The 20,617-nt window shown below is 50.8% G+C and overlaps 1 protein-coding gene across 2 annotated transcripts in view; it reads right to left on the minus strand.

The window, feature by feature from the left end:
• LOC147027419 (transmembrane protein 132E-like) overlaps positions 1–20,617 on the minus strand; it is an 81,851-nt gene that overhangs the window by 32,317 nt on the left and 28,917 nt on the right. For both annotated transcript variants that reach the window (XM_085876782.1, XM_085876781.1), the window contains exons 3-4: positions 12,202–12,396; positions 9,663–10,117 (exon numbers count right to left, since the gene is read on the minus strand). In XM_085876782.1, coding sequence (XP_085732908.1) covers positions 9,663–10,117; positions 12,202–12,396 — 650 coding nt within the window. The remainder of the gene's footprint in view (positions 1–9,662; positions 10,118–12,201; positions 12,397–20,617) is intronic.

The raw sequence follows: 20,617 nt of genomic DNA on the forward strand, positions 1-20,617 counted from the left end.
ACTGCGGCCGCCGTATAATTGCTAGTGGCCGTATATTTTGGAGACCCCACGGCCGCCGTGGCAAATGTGACTTAGGCCTAAGAGAAAGAGTCTGATTTTGATGAAACGGGTGAAATGTGTACAATGTGGCTAGCATGTACACAAAAATGAATGGTTGTTATGCACACCTCCGTTGCTTAGCAACAGCTAAAATACTTTATCATACATCGTACACTTATTGTGGACTGTACAAAAAAAATCAATACCTCCGAAACTGGACCTCCGAGGGAACTGTTTTTTTTTGTGCCCAAGGAGAATGTCTTACAGCATCATATAAAAAAATAAAATCTTTAGCAAATAGATAAATGGAATTACCAGGGCTGCCATTTGTTCGAGTCTCTTTGGAAACATGCCTGAAATTTCACAAGGCGGGTTTCTGGGCGCAAAATAAGAGGGCTGTGACAATCATATTTATTGTGATAAATTGATTGATAGCATGTACATGAATATCGGCTCGTCGCGTCGGCCAGCTTTCCATCTAGAGCGAGCAGCCATGTCGCCTACCGGCTTGTCTGTATGTATGTCTGTTCAGTCCAGTGCTCCGTTAATACGATGTCAATTTCGATGAAACTTGGTTGGTAGGTTCATACCATGACCTAGTTGTGTGCAAATGAGAACCATTGCTATGGGCACCACCGTTGCCTCGCAACGGGACTTTGAAATTTTTGAAAAATCATAAAAAAATTATTTTTTCGAAAATCAAAAATCGGGCCACGAGCGACTGTGGGCAGTACATTCAGCCATATTGTCAAAAATTTCCAGCTGGATCCTCCGAAAACTGTCGGAGAAGATAGACTTTGAATGAACCCTGGTCAAAAACAATAAAAAAACGAAGTTCGTTATATCTCAGAGACTATGAGTCAGATATACATGAAACTGGTATGGTAGGTTCATGGTATGTCCTAGTTATGTGTGAGAAAGAACCGTTGCGATGGACCCCTCCGTTGCCTTGCAACGGCCGACTACCCATGTCCGCCTACCGGCTTGTGTATATATATACACATATATATATATATATATATATATATATATATATATATATATATATATATATATATGTATATGTATATATATATATATATATATATATATATGTATATATATATATATATATATATATATTGTTGTGGTTACCAAATTCGCAAACCACCATTCAGGTCCCTTAGGTGAGGTATCTCGGTAAGTACATGTGTAGTTAGGCCCAAACCCGTTGTCTAGTGGGAATACATGTCATTTATGCGTGCTGCGACTCTTCAGGATAGCCGTTTTTCTTTTGCTATCTTTATTTTGGACCAACCGCCATGATTACCACCACAACCACAACATCAACCACCAACCACAACGCCGCTTCACCACAACCGCCACGACCTTCCCGTCACACCTCGCAACCGTCGCATCGCCACCGTTCTTGCCCCGCTGTGGGTACCGGTGTTGGACTCGTGCAGGGCGCGCGCCGAACAGCGTGTACAAAATCACGGATTTTGTGCTTCAAAAACGGATCAAAAACGACACACGCCCACTTTTTGCCGTCCAATCGGTGAGCGAGGGGCGAATTGGCCCCGCCCCCAGGGCGATCGATATATGCAAATTTATGGATCAAAAAGCCTTCACGCCCACTTTTTCTCGGGCCAATGGGGAGCGAGGTGAAAGGTCGAAGGGAGGGGGTCAAAGATGAGAGGGCGAAGCTACGGGGCTGATAAAAGGACCGTGTTCGTCAGTCCAGTAGAGTCCAGAGGCGGAGAGTAGGAGAGTCGGAAACAGAGTCAAGACTTCGTGGGCGGTGGAAGGAGCTGGTCGTCGTGTGCGTTGGAGTCGGAACGGAGGGAACGGAGCTGTGGAGAGGCGGCGAGGGCGGACGAGGGGGTGCTCGCGTCGTGCAGGGAGCTGCACCCCTGGGAGGCCGACAGCGCGACCTGGCCGAGGTGGAGACGCTCGTCGCGGGATAATAAAAATCCTCTATACCCCGAGCATCAGCAACCCCCTCCTGTTTCCCCCCGCGCTGAGATAGTGCGACCAAGGGGGCCCCTTTCCCACCCCCTACCAGACACTGTCCGCGAGGCCCGCGGAGTTGAGGCGCCATCGCCGCTCCGCGTCTCATCACCAGACGGGTAGGCGCGACCCGGTCTCGGCCTCAGGCCCGCCTCATCCTTGAGGGTATTCTTTTCCTTGGTTTTGGGTACGTGTCGGCGCCCGTCTGTGAAGTAGAATTGTATAAGTGTTGCCGTGTGCTCGGTAGTCGGTATTAGCTCTGCATTGTGTTTTCGCTTTTACATTTGCTTTTTGTGTAAATTACATTGTGTCTTTTCTGTGTGCATTTGGTGAATTGTATATGTGGGCTCCGTGTGCCGCGAATAAATGTGCTTTGTGTTGAACTGTTTCCCGCTTCGCTTCGTCTTTTCCTCTATTGAATCCCCATCTTGCTTCACGTAAAGGGTTGGTAGTGGGCTGAATACGCCCGATAATTAATCGAACCGTCGAGGTCGACGATAACACCGCTCGGTTATTCTGATAGTACGGAACGGGTCGCTTAAGTGGCCCGTGTCCGAAGTCGACCTGCGGCGAGGTGCGATCGCCCGGTCTGCGCCGCGTGGGTACTTAGGTAGGTCGAATTTGGCGAGCAACCCTATCCCACGCGGGGCTGATTGGCTCGATCGCGGTGAGACCGAAAGGTCCACCCGTGACTGGTTCCCGGCGTTAGTCCGAGAGGGTCACGACTGGATTGTCCGTCCGGTGGGCGACGTGCCGCGATTCGAGTTACGTGGCCGTCAGCACGCCGGCGGGCGCGAATCCGCAACACTGGTGTCAGGTCGTGCGATACAAACCCATCGCCCTCCTCACGGCACTGGTAACGGAGAACAGGAAAACGGGCTCTCCTGTCTCCGGCTAAATTCACGGGAATCGGTCCAGGGGTGAGAGAAGCGACCCCCGATTCCCTCCAAATTACGAGCGAGCGAAATTAACCCTTCAAGAGAAGCAAGATGGCGTCTCAAGGCGAGCGGGAGCCGGGGGTATTAGAAATGGATGTAGAATGTGTAGGATCCATGGTCCAGGATGGAATCCCCGAGCAGGAAATGTTGATTGTGCAGGAACACGGACTCGCCCAACTGAACCCAGAGCCCGAAATGGGTGCGGCAGCGGCCGCGGTGTATGACACCTCCCCTCCCCCTCTCCACCAAAACCCTTCCCCGACCCCTGCCGAAACGGCTCACCCAAGCGCACCCGACATGACCCAGCTATTCACCATGCTGGCAAAAATGTATGCGGAAACGACAGCGAAGATGATTGCGAACATGAACAAGCAAATGGACGAAGTAAAAACGACGATGGATGCGAATACACAGCAAATGAAAAAAGAAATGAAAGAACTACGGGGTGAGACGCAGAACATGGGCCGATGCCTGCAGGCGGGCATGAAGGCCGTGACCAGGGAGCTGGGAATGGCGACTCCACGTGTCGGAACGAACGAGCTGGAAGGGGGTGCAACGGCTGACAGGCCCGCGGTGGAGGCGGGTAAGGAAAAAGTAATTCGGGAGACAAGAGACGAGGTGAAAGTAATTGCGAGGGAGAGAAAAGAACAATCAATACGGAGAGCAAGGATGAGGTACGCGGAGATCGTGAAAGAGCAAGGAGTGAAAAACAGGGAAGGACGGGAGCGACTTAAAGAGAAAGCAAGGTTGACCTACATAAAGATAAGGGAAAGACGCCAGAAAGAAGCAGAGACCAATAAACACGATGAAGACGGGGTAAGTGACGCGCACACACACACGGAGGTAGTGGAGGACAATGGGGGTGAGCTCGCGGACCGTGTTGGGACCCAGTGCGAGCAGCGGGATAGCCTCCTCCAGGAACGAGGGGAGGGAGTATGCCCCCTTGAGGCGAGTCACGACCAGGTGAGTTCGGTCGTGCTTTGCGAGGTTGAAGGGAGGAGTGCTGTGGACAGGTGCACGGAAAGCTTGGGGGGTATAGAGGCCCCGGAGACCCTTGTGGGGACACGAATCCCCAGTGTGGTTGTCCCTGTGTGTGTGGTGCAAGGTGTGAGTGCGTCCCCGTGTGTGGAAGCGACCCCGTGTGTGAGTGGTGTGGTGGCGATGGTGCCGGAGTACGTGCTTCCCAGCACGCCGTGTGTGGATGAGGCACGGAGTGTGGATGAGGCACGGAGTGTGGATGAGGCACCGCGGTTGAGTGCCCCCGCGTGTGTGGATGAGGCACGGAGTGTGAGTGAGGCACCGCGGGTTAGTGCCCCCGCGTGTGTGGGTGAGGCACCGTGTGTGGAAGAGACCGCGTGTGTGAGTGTCGCCGTGTGTGTGGATGAGGCACCGCGGTTGAGTGCCCCCGCGTGTGTGGATGAGGGACGGAGTGCGAGTGAGGCACCGCGGGTGAGTGCCCCCGCACGCGTGAGTGAACGGCCGTGTGCAAGGTCGCTGTGTGCAAGGGAGACCGTGTGTGTGAAAGAGCGGTATGTAAGGGAGATGTCGGTTGGCATGCGGGAGCACGCAGCCGCGTCTCCCGGTGTGAATGTGATGGAGTGGACTGTGTGCGTCGTAACACGCAGGTATGCGTGTGTGGAATGGAGACGGAGACGGCGACAGAGGAGAGAAAGCCGAGTAGCGGCTGTAGTTGTTTCGCGGACCGTGCCGGGTTCACCCAGCAGTGAGCACGCGGTTCGTGCTGTGCAACGCACGAGACCGCCACGTGCTCGCTTGCGAGAGTGAAGGCCCGGTCCGGAAACGCACGCGGTGGATTTGCCGATCCCGCGGACGGACAAAGTTTAGGCAGGTAAACGGATTTGGACCGGACGGGTTCTCCACGCGATCGTGTGTGTTAAGCTCCAACGGGCAAAGCACATGTGTTCGCTTGGGGAACCCCTCGAGACGTGGGGCTTGTGTTTTTTTTTATGCGCACGGTGACGTCATGGCTGCACGTGGGGTTGGAATCCGGCAGGAGGGGTATCTCTGCCGGATGGAACCGTCCAAGGAGGGACGAGGAACACGTGCAGCTGCATGACGTCACGGGCAGTTGCAGGTGTAAAGTGCGCGAGTTGCCGCGCAGGTGCTGCGCATGAAAAAAAAAAAATAAAAACAAGCCTCACTTTCGGGTGCACAGGATTCCTGGGCAAGGGGTGGAAGACCCCCTTGACCTGGGCACAGGAAGGAAACTAGTTAGGGGGAAGGGTTAGCTTAGTTCGACCGACTTCATGGGGCAGGGGTAAGTCCTCATGGAGTCCGTGGAATGGATTAGTTAGAGGGATTGTAGCCAGATTTAGGTTGGGAAATAAAATGATTTTTGATGATTTGGAGACAGAGACAGACAGTGAATGTGTAGAGGGGACGTAGCTTAGCTACGTAGTGTTAAAAGGAACGTGCTGTAGTTTAAGGGACGACGTGGGAGCACGAGTTAGTTAGGGGATGTAGTTAGGAGGATGGCAGAGTTCAGCGGTGTGTGTGTTGAAGAGTTGGAGAGTTGTGAGGTGAGTACATGATGAGTGAGTGAGGCCAGCGGGTCTGTGTGGATGGAGCGAATGGGGAATGCATGGTGCGATGAGTGATTGGGGGGAGGAGTGACTCCCGCCCAAGGGACCCCGGGGTCAGAGTAAAGTGAGTTAGGGGGTTAGTCAAATTGAAAAATGGAGGTCGTTTTGCTGTTGGTGGGAAAGTAGGCTCGAGACCCATTTGGAGGGGTGCAGGAGCCCTGTTGACGGGCTTGGGAGCGTGGCTGCGAAAGGTGAGTATCGCTGAGTGGGTACCCCGGGCACCAGGCTAGTCGGCCGCGCTAGGCCGGGGGCCCATGGGGGGCCGGGATAGAGTAGTGGGCACGGGTGCGCCTGCTTGGTGCGGGGGCCCGGGGCGCCATTAGCCGCGTGGGCAGTGTTGTGGGCACGGGTGACCCTCGGAAAGGGGCCCGGGAGGCCGGCCTGCCAAGTGTGCGTTTCAGGGGAGGTGCCATGGGGGGCACTCCCCGGTGTTAGGGAGCTGGTAGGCTCGGAGGCAGTGTAGTGCCCGGGGGTGCCATCGTCGGAGAATTGGCAGAGGGTCGTGCCTGCCAAAGGGAGCCACGTGTCCCAGCCAGGAGACCGTGTGAGGGCACGGAGAGAAAATTGGGGGGCGAGACCCGAAATTGTAAGGACACCAACACAGGCGACGGGAATCTGGGTTGTTAGAACCAATAGTTTAAGCGAGAGGCGCTTGTTGAAAGCCCCGGGGTAGTTTAACAGTTAAATGGTTAGGGTAGATTAGGAGATGTACCCCTCCGCACCATCCATCCCCTCGCTCTCGTTGTGGGCCGCTGGACCCACTTTGGTGTTAAGATCGCCGAACTCTGGGGAGGCCATTCTGAGGCTTCGTTGGGCCTCGGCACAGGACGTTAGCTCTCCCTTGTTCCCCTCCGGGAAGGGAACGTAGGGGTTGGGAGTAGGCTAGGTGACAGGATAGGTTAGCCGAACAAGGACGATAAAGGGGGTTAGGGGACGATTTATAGTGGGGGAGTAAAAATAAAAACAACAGAAAAAAATTAAGTTGGGGCTAAATTGGGGTTTGACAAATTAAGGGAGTGGGTATGTACATTGACAGGCAAAGGCGATAGGTTGGGAGGGAGACAGGTAGGTAGGTCCGAGCCCGCCCTCCAAGTGGCCAGCACCACCGCACTCCCTCCACCAACCTCCACTGAACGGCAAGAGCTGGCCAACTTCATCGGCTGGCCGTGTTTTGCTTCAAGGCGGAGGCCGGCCAACTTCATCGGCAGCTGTTGTTTTGCTGCAAGGCCTGTGCCATCGGCTGGCCGTGTTTGCTTCAAGGCCTGTGCCGGCCAGTTCATCTGCTGGCTGTTTTTCTTCAAGGCCTGTGCCGGCCAGTTCATCTGCCCGCTATGTTTGCCTGCAGCGGCCTTCTTCTGCGGGCTGTGTTTGCCTGCTCACCTTTGCCATGCCATGCCCACTGCCCATGTTCACCAGCCCCGTTCAATTTTGCTTTGCCCCCCCCCTGTTCATTGCCATGTGCGCCAGGATCGTAAAAGCAACAGTTTGCAAGCTGCGAGAACTGCCCCGTTGGCAGCTACAACACGGGCCTGCAGTGGCGGCCCGTGCACCGTGTTTGTGTTCATGCATCCATTCGTTGTGCTCATTGCGTGTGCCACTTGAGCTGGCACGGAGACTGCGTTTGTGCAGCCCATGCACCGTTGTGGTTCACTGCGTTCAGTTCAAAAGGGAAGGCCTTGGACTGCGTGTGAGCAGCCAGCCACGTTCCCTGTCACCTGCATTGTTTGAGCCAGAGACTGCATGCGGGCAGCCTGGCTCCCTGCTAACTGCTTTCTTTTTGCAGAGCTCAATGATCCTGGGCCATGGTTTAGTGTAAAATTTGTAAGTTAAGGTTAAGATGTACCGTAAATATGAGTGCGCCCCCGGCATGTATGTCTTAGCGCCGGCAATTTTATTTAAGTCGTCCGGCAATTTTATTTAAGTCGTCCGTGTGAGTGAGTTTGTTTAGATAGTTACGCAGCCCTCAGGTTATTTATTTTGGGGACACGAATACCATGAATGTCGCACTCAGGGATCCGTAGGTAAAATGTACTAGGGGAAAACTACACATGATGGCACACGAAAATTTGACGACTCGGGACGAGTCTGTAAAAAGGGGAGGGGGTAGTGTTGTGGTTACCAAATTCGCAAACCACCATTCAGGTCCCTTAGGTGAGGTATCTCGGTAAGTACATGTGTAGTTAGGCCCAAACCCGTTGTCTAGTGGGAATACATGTCATTTATGCGTGCTGCGACTCTTCAGGATAGCCGTTTTTCTTTTGCTATCTTTATTTTGGACCAACCGCCATGATTACAACCACAACCACAACATCAACCACCAACCACAACGCCGCTTCACCACAACCGCCACGACCTTCCCGTCACACCTCGCAACCGTCGCATCGCCACCGTTCTTGCCCCGCTGTGGGTACCGGTGTTGGACTCGTGCAGGGCGCGCGCCGAACAGCGTGTACAAAATCACGGATTTTGTGCTTCAAAAACGGATCAAAAACGACACACGCCCACTTTTTGCCGTCCAATCGGTGAGCGAGGGGCGAATTGGCCCCGCCCCCAGGGCGATCGATATATGCAAATTTATGGATCAAAAAGCCTTCACGCCCACTTTTTCTCGGGCCAATGGGGAGCGAGGTGAAAGGTCGAAGGGAGGGGGTCAAAGATGAGAGGGCGAAGCTACGGGGCTGATAAAAGGACCGTGTTCGTCAGTCCAGTAGAGTCCAGAGGCGGAGAGTAGGAGAGTAGGAGAGTCGGAAACAGAGAGTCAAGACTTCGCGGGCGGTGGAAGGAGCTGGTCGTCGTGTGCGTTGGAGTCGGAACGGAGGGGACGGAGCTGTGGAGAGGCGGCGAGGGCGGACGAGGGGGTGCTCGCGTCGTGCAGGGAGCTGCACCCCTGGGAGGCCGACAGCGCGACCTGGCCGAGGTGGAGACGCTCGTCGCGGGATAATAAAAATCCTCTATACCCCGAGCATCAGCAACCCCCTCCTGTTTCCCCCCGCGCTGAGATAGTGCGACCAAGGGGGCCCCTTTCCCACCCCCTACCAGACACTGTCCGCGAGGCCCGCGGAGTTGAGGCGCCATCGCCGCTCCGCGTCTCATCACCAGACGGGTAGGCGCGACCCGGTCTCGGCCTCAGGCCCGCCTCATCCTTGAGGGTATTCTTTTCCTTGGTTTTGGGTATGTGTTGTCGGCGCCGTCTGTGAAGTAGAATTGTATAAGTGTTGCCGTGTGCTCGGTAGTCGGTATTAGCTCTGCATTGTGTTTTCGCTTTTACATTTGCTTTTTGTGTAAATTACATTGTGTCTTTTCTGTGTGCATTTGGTGGAATTGTATATGTGGGCTCCCGTGTGCCGCGAATAAATGTGCTTTGTGTTGAACTGTTTCCCGCTTCGCTTCGTCTTTTCCTCTATTGAATCCCCATCTTGCTTCACGTAAAGGGTTGGTAGTGGGCTGAATACGCCCGATAATTAATCGAACCGTCGAGGTCGACGATAACACCGCTCGGTTATTCTGATAGTACGGAACGGGTCGCTTAAGTGGCCCGTGTCCGAAGTCGACCTGCGGCGAGGTGCGATCGCCCGGTCTACCCTCCGCGTGGGTACTTAGGTAGGTCGAATTTGGCGAGCAACCCTATCCCACGTGGGGGCTGATTGGCTCGATCGCGGTGAGACTGAAAGGTCCACCCGTGACTGGTTCCCGGCGTTAGTCCGAGAGGGTCACGACTGGATTGTCCGTCCGGTGGGCGACGTGCCGCGATTCGAGTTACGTGGCCGTCAGCACGCCGGCAGGCGCGAATCCGCAACAATATGTATATGTATGTATATATATATATATTTACATATATATATATATATATATATATATATTGGGGTCGGCAGGAATTATTGGAGTTGGTCAGGTGACGAGAAACAATTTTTTTTTTTTTAGGCCTGAACTCCATTCTGGCCTCTGAGCCTTAGATCACTGTAAATAAATAAATTATAATTGCATTTGTACCATGATTGGATTGAGCAAGGAATGAAACAGGAGGGGGTGAAACAAGGCATCACTTCTTTGGATTCATAAATCGAACTCCTTCCCACAAATGTCTCAAACTTACCGCAAAATGAAACCTCCAAGCATCACTCCTGGCAGTCTCTTCACGCTTACCATCACCTTATCACCCGTCATGAAGACCTGTTCAGGAACGCTGAAGACAAGCCCAAGTTTTGCTCTCTGTTCCATCATGCCGGATTGAGGTTGAGATGATGACAATGTTAAAGAACCTAGAACTTTTCTATGCCCAAAGCCCTGGGTCCCGGAATTACAGTTTCCTGGAATACCAGCAGACCTCAACTCGTATGCCAGTGTGAAAGGATGTGGTTGGTCGCTCTGTAGTTTAAACCACGTGCCGGGCAGGTTTAACCGTGCAAGGCAGAGACCTGGAGCTTGGGTAAGACTACATGTGGATGTGATATGGTGCAGAAGGCCAGATGAAGCGTGGAGTCGTACACAGGGCAGTCTCCGCAGGGTGATGTGATCATCCCAGTCTCGTCCAATCACGTGGAACAGAACCTGCAGAAGTGTGTTTTGAAGCACTCTTTTCACCATTCACCTTTTTCATTGATAAAATGTCACATTAAAAGGAGTTAATTTCAAATTAAAACAGGCAATACTCCTGCTGGATCGAAGGGTCATTTCATGGAGAGCTGTGAAACGTGCAAGCGCGCACGCTCGCGCACACACACACACACACACACACACACACACACACACACACACACACACACACACACACACACACACACACACACACACACGGGGGAAGTGATGTCACTTACGGGACTCTGGTTAACAGTGACGCCATCTTTCTTTCTGACGAAGTTGCATTTTTTTGCACACTGAGTGGGGTAATTAAGGATGAACTTCCTTGTCCCCATTGGTACCAACCTATGGTTGTTTGGCAAAACTCTACCCTTTTTAAATGCTGATTGTCAAGCAAGGAAACAGCACGGACCATTTTTAAAGTCTTTGATAAGACTCAGACGGGGTTCGAACCACCGACCTCCCAGACTCAGAGCAAACATTCTAGCCAAGCGATTGTATGCTGGAAATGCGGTTGATTTATCTTCAACACTTATTCCAAAGTTTTGGCTCGACATGCCAATAATTTTCTCTTGCCCGTCTTGTTTTCAACACTGGCATGACCTGTTGCCTTCCCTTTCCAAAGGTCATTACCCACAGTTACTCACATGAGCAAGTTACCCATGCCTGCACGAGATTCTAAACGGGGTGGGGATGGAAAGGCAACAATGCAAATGGTGCCCTCTGTCATAAATTCGGCAAGCTGGAAGCAACAATTCACATTTATTGCCACATCTGATGCAATTTAAATGCTCTCATGGCAGTGGGGTGCTCCAATTAAAACTGTTTGTTCGATATGTGTAGCTTTTTTATGCCGAGGGCCCATAATAAAAATTTGTATTGGTGGCAAAGACAGTGACCAATTGCAAATTTATAGTGGAATTATCCCCTTCCATTTCCAAAGATTATTACCCACAGTTGCTCCCATTATCCCCTTCCATTTCCGAAAGTTATTATCCACAGTTGCTCCCATTATCCCCTCCCATTTCCAAAAGTCAGTAGAAAATAAAATAATAAGGATAAGAATTAAAACTTGCAAGTCCGGGGAGATTTAATAAATAATGTTTAAATGTTTTGACAAGGAGACTTGTCTAATTGAACCTTGAATTTGGGCAACAGCTGCAAAGTTAGTTTGTGGAAACACGAGTCCCATTAACTCTGCTTTCTCATTGTATTGCAAAGTTTGTATAAACACGAGTCTCATTGACTCGGCCTTCTCATCGTATTGCAAAGTTATATCTTATTTCAATTGTAAAACAGGAGTCTCATCGGACTGCTGAGGCTATGGACTTCTCATTGTGTTGCATAGCTCTTCCTTATCTGTGTAAACAGATGCTCCACTGGCCTGCTGTGCTGAATGCTTATCATTGCCTATGTAAATGAAAGTTTCTCTGTGTACGCGTGCCCTGAAGCAAGCCACGTATTCCTCCACTGCATTATCTTGTTACTCACATATTTTGTTCAGAATTGTTTTTCTCTTTGCTTTGAAGAACTTTTGTTGAATAGAGCTTCCTTGTAGTCTCGCATTGATTAACCAGTACCCTTTGAAGCTTTGACCCCTCCCTATTTCCAATCATTTTAAACACCATGTATCCTAGCTCAGTCAGAGATCTGCTTGTACACTTGAGACAAGTCTTTCTCTCCACACATGTGCTTATACAATAAACGATCTATTAGATTATAAAGTGTTTTCTCTTTTGTGTAAATTTCTCCCACAGATCATTACCAACAGTTGACATGGTCCAACATGATGGAAATTTCCCATTAAAGGTCAGTCAGGTCTTCACCACAGGACATCTTCGTACAGATCACACCATTGAAAAATAATGTGCACGTGCAGGTTAAGGGTGTTCATTTTATTTTTGGTGTGTTATCCCAATAGTTCAGGTAATATGGTATATCAATGAGTCCAGAATTTCGGACTGAGAAATACACAAGATGGTTCAACTGTCCCCGAATGATATGCTTATCATTAAACAATCCAGTATGACACTGAGGAGGACATATATTCATACCTCGACGTATGGCTTATCAGGCCAGGCTTCACAACTCAGCACCACTCCATGCACACGGCCAGGGAGGCCATCTGGTAGCTCTCCGGTGAATCGTACCGGGACAGGTTGCTCTGCCGATAAGGAAGCCAAGGAAACACGGACGAGTGGAGGTCCAGCCTTGCTCACCCCCTTTTGGCTGAGTAATGCAAATGGAACCTAGGACAGCAGAACAGAAATGTGTTGGATGGAGTACAGGAAATACAAACATGAATCACAAACAAAATGGTTGTTTTTCATTAAAGCTTCATTAAATTAAGCAGATTTGCAGGGACTGCAAGCAGCCATATCTCTTTCAGGACTTCATACGGATCACACCATGAAAAAATATGCATGTGCTCTCGGCAGAGCGCATACCTACGCCAGGCAACACAGTTTACGTTTTGTATCCCACTGAAAGGCCGGATCTGGATCCAGACCTGACACAAAATCTAATTGGCGTGTTCTTTTCACCTACCCAACTTGTCCACCAAGTTTCGTCATAATCCGTCCAAACCATTTTGATATATCCTGTTCACAGACAAACGGGTTGGGGTGAAAACATAACCTCCACCCACCTTTGGTGTCATAGTGTAAATAAACATTCACTGGTGTAAATTCGGGTTCATGTTCAGAATGAAACTCTCTTCACTCAGAAATCACGATGTGAAACAAATGGCGAACAGTACAGAGAAAACGAAATAACTCGCAAAAAGTGTGTGATAAATGATCCACGAACTCAGAGATAAAGTCCTCAGGGAAGACATGCAATGTCTGTGGGTAAAAGAAGAACACTTCTGGCGAACACAATTATGGTGAAGAATTCAAGAGATAAAGTGGAATCCACAACCAGGTCGCGTGAGAGACGACCCATGAAAGTGATACTTCACTGGGTATATAACTCCAATTTGGCGGAAACTAGAATTGAGCTCCCCACAAGGCTGAGTCGTCTGTCCTCTTCGTTAAAACAGGATAGCAAGGATAGGACGTGGCATGGAGTCAACAAGGGTCTGGAACTGTTTTGCAGAAATGTGGCACCATTCTTCCACAAGGAAGTCCTCCAATTCACATCAGTTTGAAGGAGAAGGAAACCGCTGTCATAGGTGCCTTTCCAGACATTCCCACAAATGCTTCATGGGATTGACGTCTGCCGATTGGGAGAGCCATCGAAGATGGGTAACTTTGCCCTTGTACTCCTCAAAACACCCGGTGACAATACGTATATGCCCTGCGGACTGGAGCATTTTTGTTCTGAAAGACACCCCTACCAGTCGGGAAAAAATGCTGCATCGATGGGATGCAGATTATCGCTCAGGACGGTAATGTAGCACGCTGCATCAACCCTGTCTCATAGGGTCTGGCAATATATTGTTACGAATTTCGTCCGCCCGGCGTGCGATCGGCCACGTAACTTGAATCACGACGCGTCACCCACCGGAACGGACAATTCAGTCGTGACCCTCCTGGAACTACCGCCAGGAGCCAGTCACAGGTGGGGGTTTAACCTCACCACAATCGCGTCAATTGCCCACCTGCGCAGGATAGGGTTGCTCGCCAAATTCGACCTACCTAAGTACCTGCGTGAGTGGTCGACCGGGCGATCATACCTCGCCGCAGATCGACTTCGGACACGAACCGCTTAAGCTTAAGTGCCCACTACGCTATCCCGGCCACCCCATGGGCCCTTGGCCTACCGCGGCCGACTAGCCCGGTGCACCCACTCAGCGATACTCACCTTTCGCAGCCACGCTCCCAGCCCGTCAACAGGGCTCCTGCACCACTCTAAACGGGTTTCGAGCCGACTTTCCCACCAACAACAAAACGACCTCCATTTTGTCAATTTAACTTACCCACTAACTCACTTTATCCTGACCCCGGGGTCCTTTGGGTGGGAGTCACTCCTCCCCCCAATCACTCATCGCAACATGCATTCCACATTCGCTCCATGCACACAGACCTGCTGGCCTCACTCACTCATTATGTACTCACCTCACAACTTTTCTCAACTCACACATCGCTGAATCCTGCCATCCTGCTCACTACATCCCCTAATTACTTCGTGCTCCCACGTCATCCCTTAAACTACAGCACATTTCTTTTAACACTACGTAGCTAAGCTACATCCCCTCTACACATCCACAAGTCTGTCACTGTCCTCAAATCCAAAAAAAACATTTTCCCTCCGAAATCTCAACTACAATCCCCCGAACTAATCCATTCCACGGGACTCATGAGGACTTACGCCTGCCCCATGAGACCGGTCTAGCTCAGCTAACCCTTCCCCCTAACTAGTTCCATCTGTACCCAGGCAGGGGGGGTCTTCCACCCCTTGCCCGGGAATCCTATTCACCCGAAGCGAGGCTTGCTTTTTCTTTCTTTTTTTCTTTTTGTTTATTATTGCGCAGCACCAGCGCGGCAACTCGCAACCTGCGTACCAGCATGGCAATTCACAGCCGCGCACCTTTGGCATGACGTCATGGCAGCTGTTCGCGTCCCTCGTCCCTCTTGGACGGTACCATCCGGCAGGGATTCACCCTCCTGCCGGATTCCAACCATACACGGAGCCATGACGTCACCCGGCGCATCAAAAAAAACAAGCCTCGCGTCTCGAGGGGTTCCCCACGCGAACGCATGTGCTCTGCCCGTTGGAGCTTCACACACCCGCCCCCGTGGAGAACCCGTCCGATCCGAATCCGTTCATCCAGCCTAACCTTTAGCCGTCCACGGGATCGGCAACATCCACCGCTGGCATTTCCGGACCGGGTTTCACTCCCACAGCCGCGCACTTGGCGGCCTCGTGCATTGCACAACACGGACCTCGCGCTCGCCGCCGTGCAAACCCGGCGCAGTCCCCAATCCAGCTACGGCCGCTACTCGGCCCTTGTCCTTTTGTCGCCGTCGTCGTCTACGTCCTTCAACCCACGCACACCTGCATGTCACGACACTCACATCTTACCATTACACTCACACCGGGAGACGCGGATGCATGTTCCCGCATGCCAGCCGCCATCTCCCTTGCATACCGCCCTCTCACACACATGGTTTCTGTCACACATCGACTTTCACTCACACAGGGGGTCTCACTCGCACAATGCGTGCCGGAAAGCACGCATCTCCGCGCACTCGCAAACACGCACACCTGCACAACCACACTGGGGATTCTCGCCACCACTAGGGGTCCCGGGGTCTCCATACCCCCCAAGCTGCAAGTGCACCCGTCAACAGCACTCGCCCCTTCAACCTCGCTCGACACGACCGGACCCGCCTGGTCGTGATCAGCTTCAAGGGAGCATAGCGTCTCCCTCCGTTCCCGAAGGAGGCTATCCAGATGCTTGCACCGGGCCCCACACGTTCTGCCAGCTCGCCCCCATTTTCCTCCACTAACTCCGTGTGTGTGTGCTCGTTTTTAACCCCGTCTTTATCATGCAGTCTCTCCTCTACTTTTTCTATCTCCCGAGTCTCTATACATTTTATTTCTGTTGCCTCTTCATGTCTATTTAATTCAGGTCTCGACTCTGTCTATCTCCCGTGTCTCTGGCAATACTTCTACTTCCTTCTTTGTCTCTGTTGCTTCCCTCTTCTCCATTTTTATTTGTGTCTCCTTTATTAGGGTTTGCCCTAATTGTTCTTTCATCCGTTGATAACCCTCATTTATTTGCGTTAACATCCCCATTAGTTGCCTCATCTTCCTGATTCTCGCCCACGTGGTTTGAAGCGGTGGCTGAAAGCACTCGCCTCGTGTCGTGCCATTCGTTGCGCTAAAAATAGCCGCCTGCTCACGCCTCGTGCCGCGCTGAAGTGCGGCCGCGCCGCCATCATGCGACTCCGTTTGCCAGCAAAGTTCGTGCTCAGAATATGAGGGTGGGCTCCCCCACGGATTAAAATTACAAGAAGTACCATCCCGGGCCATGGATTCCACATTACTACACATATACATTTCTACCCCCGGCACCCGCTCGCCTTGAAACTCCATCTTATTTCTCCTAAGGGATTTAATTTAATGCGCTCGAATTTTGGGGGGACGGGGGGGGGTTCTTCGCACACCCCTGTTCCGATCCCTGTGAATTTAGCCTGGAGACAGGAGAGTTTGTTTCCCGCTCGCTGACACCAGTGTTACGAATTTCGCCCGCCCGGCGTGCGATCGGCCACGTAACTCGAATTGCGACGCGTTGCCCACCGGAACGGACAATTCAGTTGTGACCCTCCTGGAACTACCACCAGGAGCCAGTCACGGGTGGGGGTTTAACCTCACCACGATCATGCCAATTGCCCACCCACGCAGGATAGGGTTGCTCGCCAAATTTGACCTTCCTCAGTACCTGCGCGAGTGGTCGACCGGGCGATCGTACCACGCCGCAGGTCGACTTCGGACACGAACCGCTGAAGCGGCTCGTTCCATGCTGCAGGGATAACCGAGCGGAGTTATCATCGACCTCGACGGTTCAGATTACTTATCGGGTGTTTCAATCCACTATCAATCCCTTACATGATGCAAGATGGAACTTTCAAACAGAGGAAAGGACGCAACGAAACGGGAAACAGTTTGACAAGCAAGCACTTTTATTTCACACACATGCACGTATGTACAGCCATGCAATCAATGCGGGAAAAGCAAAAAGGAAAATGCAACCAAAGCAAAAGCACTACTACCGACTATAATTATTTACAACACTTAAACAATTATACTTGTCAGGACTCGGCGCCACATCATGCATTCAAAATGAACAGGAAAGACCTCCCCATAGGCAGGGAGGTAGACGGGGTCCGTGGACCAAATGTGCGCGGAACCTGGAGGAGTGGCAAGGTCCACGAGACCGACAAGGTCTTACCCACGTCCTCGTGACGCGATGGCGGGCAAGCTGCAATGTCCGCGCAGCTGCGCCCCGACTCCGTGCCCCTGGCGTGGTCGGTGAGCCCTCTCCGGCGTACTCCGCACCAGCACGGTTGGGACGGCACCACGGTTCGGGTGGGGAATAAACGGGGCCACCGGCACTATCTCAGCGCGGTTGGAGGGGAATTGTTGATGCTCAGGATCGAGCGAGGGGAATGGCTGGCTAGCTTGGTCACTTGTGAGAGCGAAGGTGGGTCGATTCCAACGACGAGACGAGCCCAGCGACGAGACGAGCCCAGCGACCAGCGACCAGCGACCAGCGACGAGACGACACCACACTACAACTCTCCAACCTCGACGACGACCTCCGTCTTCACTCGACCCGCACGAGTCGCCTTGTGCTCGCGTCTTTATAGACCGGAGGAGGAGCCTGTATGCAGATTTTAGGATCTGCATACGATTGGAGGCAGGGCCATGCCACCCTCTGTTCAGCCATTGGTGTGCCAAAAAGGGGTGTGAGCCTATTTTGATCCGAATTCCTTCCCGAGAGGAATTCACATTCATCGCGCTTCGAAGCGGGGCCATACCGCCCGACACTCGCCCATTGGACGGAAAAAAAGGGGCGTGAGCCTCTTTCACGTAAAGAATCCACATTCATCGTGCTTGGAGGCGGGGCCATACCGCCCGACGCTCCCCCATTGGACGGAGAAAATGGGGCGTGAAGCCTTCCTGATCCGAATTTCTTCCTGAGAGGAACGCATTCATCCCCGCGGAGTGACGCGTTCGGCATCAATTACCGAACGGGCCCTGGACAGCACGACGTTTGGTGTTGACTGGTGGTGTGGTCGATGGTTGTTGAAGGAGAAAGGCGAAGGTGGTGGGGGGTTTGCTGTGGTGGTTTGGTGGTTGGCGGGCGTCGTTTGGGAATGGCGGTGAAGCGATGTTTGCGGGATGGAGTTGTGGAGGTAAAGAGGCAAAGGTGGTGGTGTTTGAGTTGTTGGCGGCTTAATAGTCCAAAATAACGATAGAGAAAGAAAAATGGCTAACTCAAAGCGTCGCAGCCCGGATGAATCACACATATTCCCTCTAAACAACAGTGTGGGCTAACTACACATGAACTTATCAATATATCTCACCTGAGGACCCTTTATGGTGTATTGCGAATTTCCACAGCCGTAACAATATTGTTGCGGGCCGGGGGTTGGGTGAGAGGACCACTGGGGGGGGGAGCTATCTCGGCTCCCACCAGACTCCCCGGAATTGTAGGCCATCACACACGGATAATTCAATGACGCGGCGGGTCGCCAACCGACCATAAACGCCAATAACTCAACCACGTGACCTAGGTGCCTCCTGTCTTTGGGTTAACCGGGTTACCTAATTAATCACATGATTTAATTATCGGGGAACATGCCCTCAGTACGCCTTGTCCGAACCGGATCATTTTACCGGATCAGATGCAGCCGAGTGACACTGCCATGCCAAGAACGTACCGGCTAAAAGGAACATTTTGTTGGGAATAAAGTCCCGGCTAAGTTAGGATACGGACCATGCTGGATCAATGAAAGAAAAGACAAAAACGAGCTGGGAACATTTCTAATAATAATTTATTTACAAGCAGGCGAGGAGGTTATGTAGCACAGTGAATAGTTTTATTGGTGTGTGTAATGCAGGGATAGAAAGAAGCGTGAGGTGCGACAACAATACAAGCAACTTCCAAAAGCAGACATAGAGCAGACTTAACCCAAAATAATAATAATAATCTTCTGCAATCTTAACTTACAAGGACAGGTGCCAGGACACACACACACACACACACACACACACACACACACACACACACACACACACACACACACACACACACACACACACACACACACACACACACACACACACACACCCGATGAAGAGGAATTAATGAAAAGAAAAAGGAAGAGAAGAGATGAGGCTAACGGTCTCTCAATCCCTTGCACGATGAGTTAGAGAGCTGGCTGAGCTTCATTCTCAAATTTGCGCCCAAAAGGTTTGTTGATCTCATTGGCCAGTGAAGACCATCCGATTTCTAAAAAGTGATTTCTTAAATGCGGCTTTCTTGGGGTTAAGGATTATTTGATCCTTCAAATAGACCCTTCTCGCCCTTCCAATCTAAACGTCACGCCCAAACTGCCCCTTCGGTATTTGGACACATAGTGTGAGATGTGTTTTAATTACATTTGTTAAGTTTTAATCCCTGGAGTTAACAGATAAGAAAGGGCTAATTAAGGGTTCATTAAGAGGTCAATCTCAAATTGGCGCCCAACACCCGTTCTGATCTCATAAGATTGCTTCACCCATCCACCAACTAAATTCATCACTTAATAACGATTTTTGTCTGGGGTTTACGGATAAGAAGGGTCTTAAGGGCGCAAGGGTCTTCACATAGCCCTTGGAAAAATAATTTGATTGAGCTGACGCCCATTCATTTACATGATGGGGGGGGGGGGGTCAAAAGATAGTTACAAAAAACACAAATTACAACCATTTAAGAAACCATAGTGCCTGGGGTTAATGAATAAGAAAGGGCTAATTAAGGGTTCATTAAGGGTTCAATCTCAATTTGGTGCCCAACACCCGTTCTGATCTCATAAGATTGCTTCACCCACCCACTAACTAAATTCATCACTTAAGAACGATTTTTGTCTGGGGTTTACGGATAAAAAGGGTCTAAAGGGCACAAGGGTCTTCACATAGCCGGAGAAGGAAACACGAGAGGCAGAGGGCACATTGAGATTATGAAAAAAAAGCGATGACGCGGGTGTAGTCTATGTTGATTCTAATGTGTATTGTACTATATGTAGCATGATGATCATCAAACACAAGTGATATAAAGGCAAGATGAACACAAAACATTCTCAGTGAAATCGATTTGATATACACTGACGGGCCATGTTGTGATAACTGGGGGACAATTCAACACATTGGGGGTCGAAAAATGAACATAGCATAAGGAAATTGAAAGTGAAGAGGGTGACTATACGATGCACTGTCACTGTCATTATGAGTTTTATTCGGTTTCTACAAAATATCGTCCCTGTGCGAACAGTCAGAGGGAGATGACATGACAATGCCGTAAACACAGAATGATATAAGAAATCTGTCGAATGTGATCGAAGATGGGTCTACGTCTGGTACACGAACAGATGCATTTTTATGTCTGGTACACAACCTCTAGATGCGTGTCTCGAATCCACTTCTGAACTGTTCTCTGAATCAGAGCCAGCTATACGAATAATATGATAGGTTATCAAAAACTAAACGTGCTACATATCAGAGACTATGACGAATAAAAATTACTGACCATTACAAAGTAAAAATAACTTTGAGGATCTCGGCCCACCTAAACAGGCTTGACACTTCAGTATTTTGGCTCATTCACCCTTCAGAATTATCACTATCATGATCATTCATCATCATCGTCATCATCATCATCCTCACTTCTTGCTTCACTTTCAGATGATGAATCGATCATCAGATCATCCATTCTGGATGGATCACCGTCATCGTCCATTTCAACTGGTATTTCTGGAA

The sequence above is a fragment of the Eptatretus burgeri genome, chromosome 4, assembly GCF_056783735.1.
Source record: "Eptatretus burgeri isolate ZD-2024b chromosome 4, Ebu_testis_v1, whole genome shotgun sequence".
In the NCBI taxonomy this organism is placed as follows: Eukaryota; Metazoa; Chordata; class Myxini; order Myxiniformes; family Myxinidae; genus Eptatretus; species Eptatretus burgeri.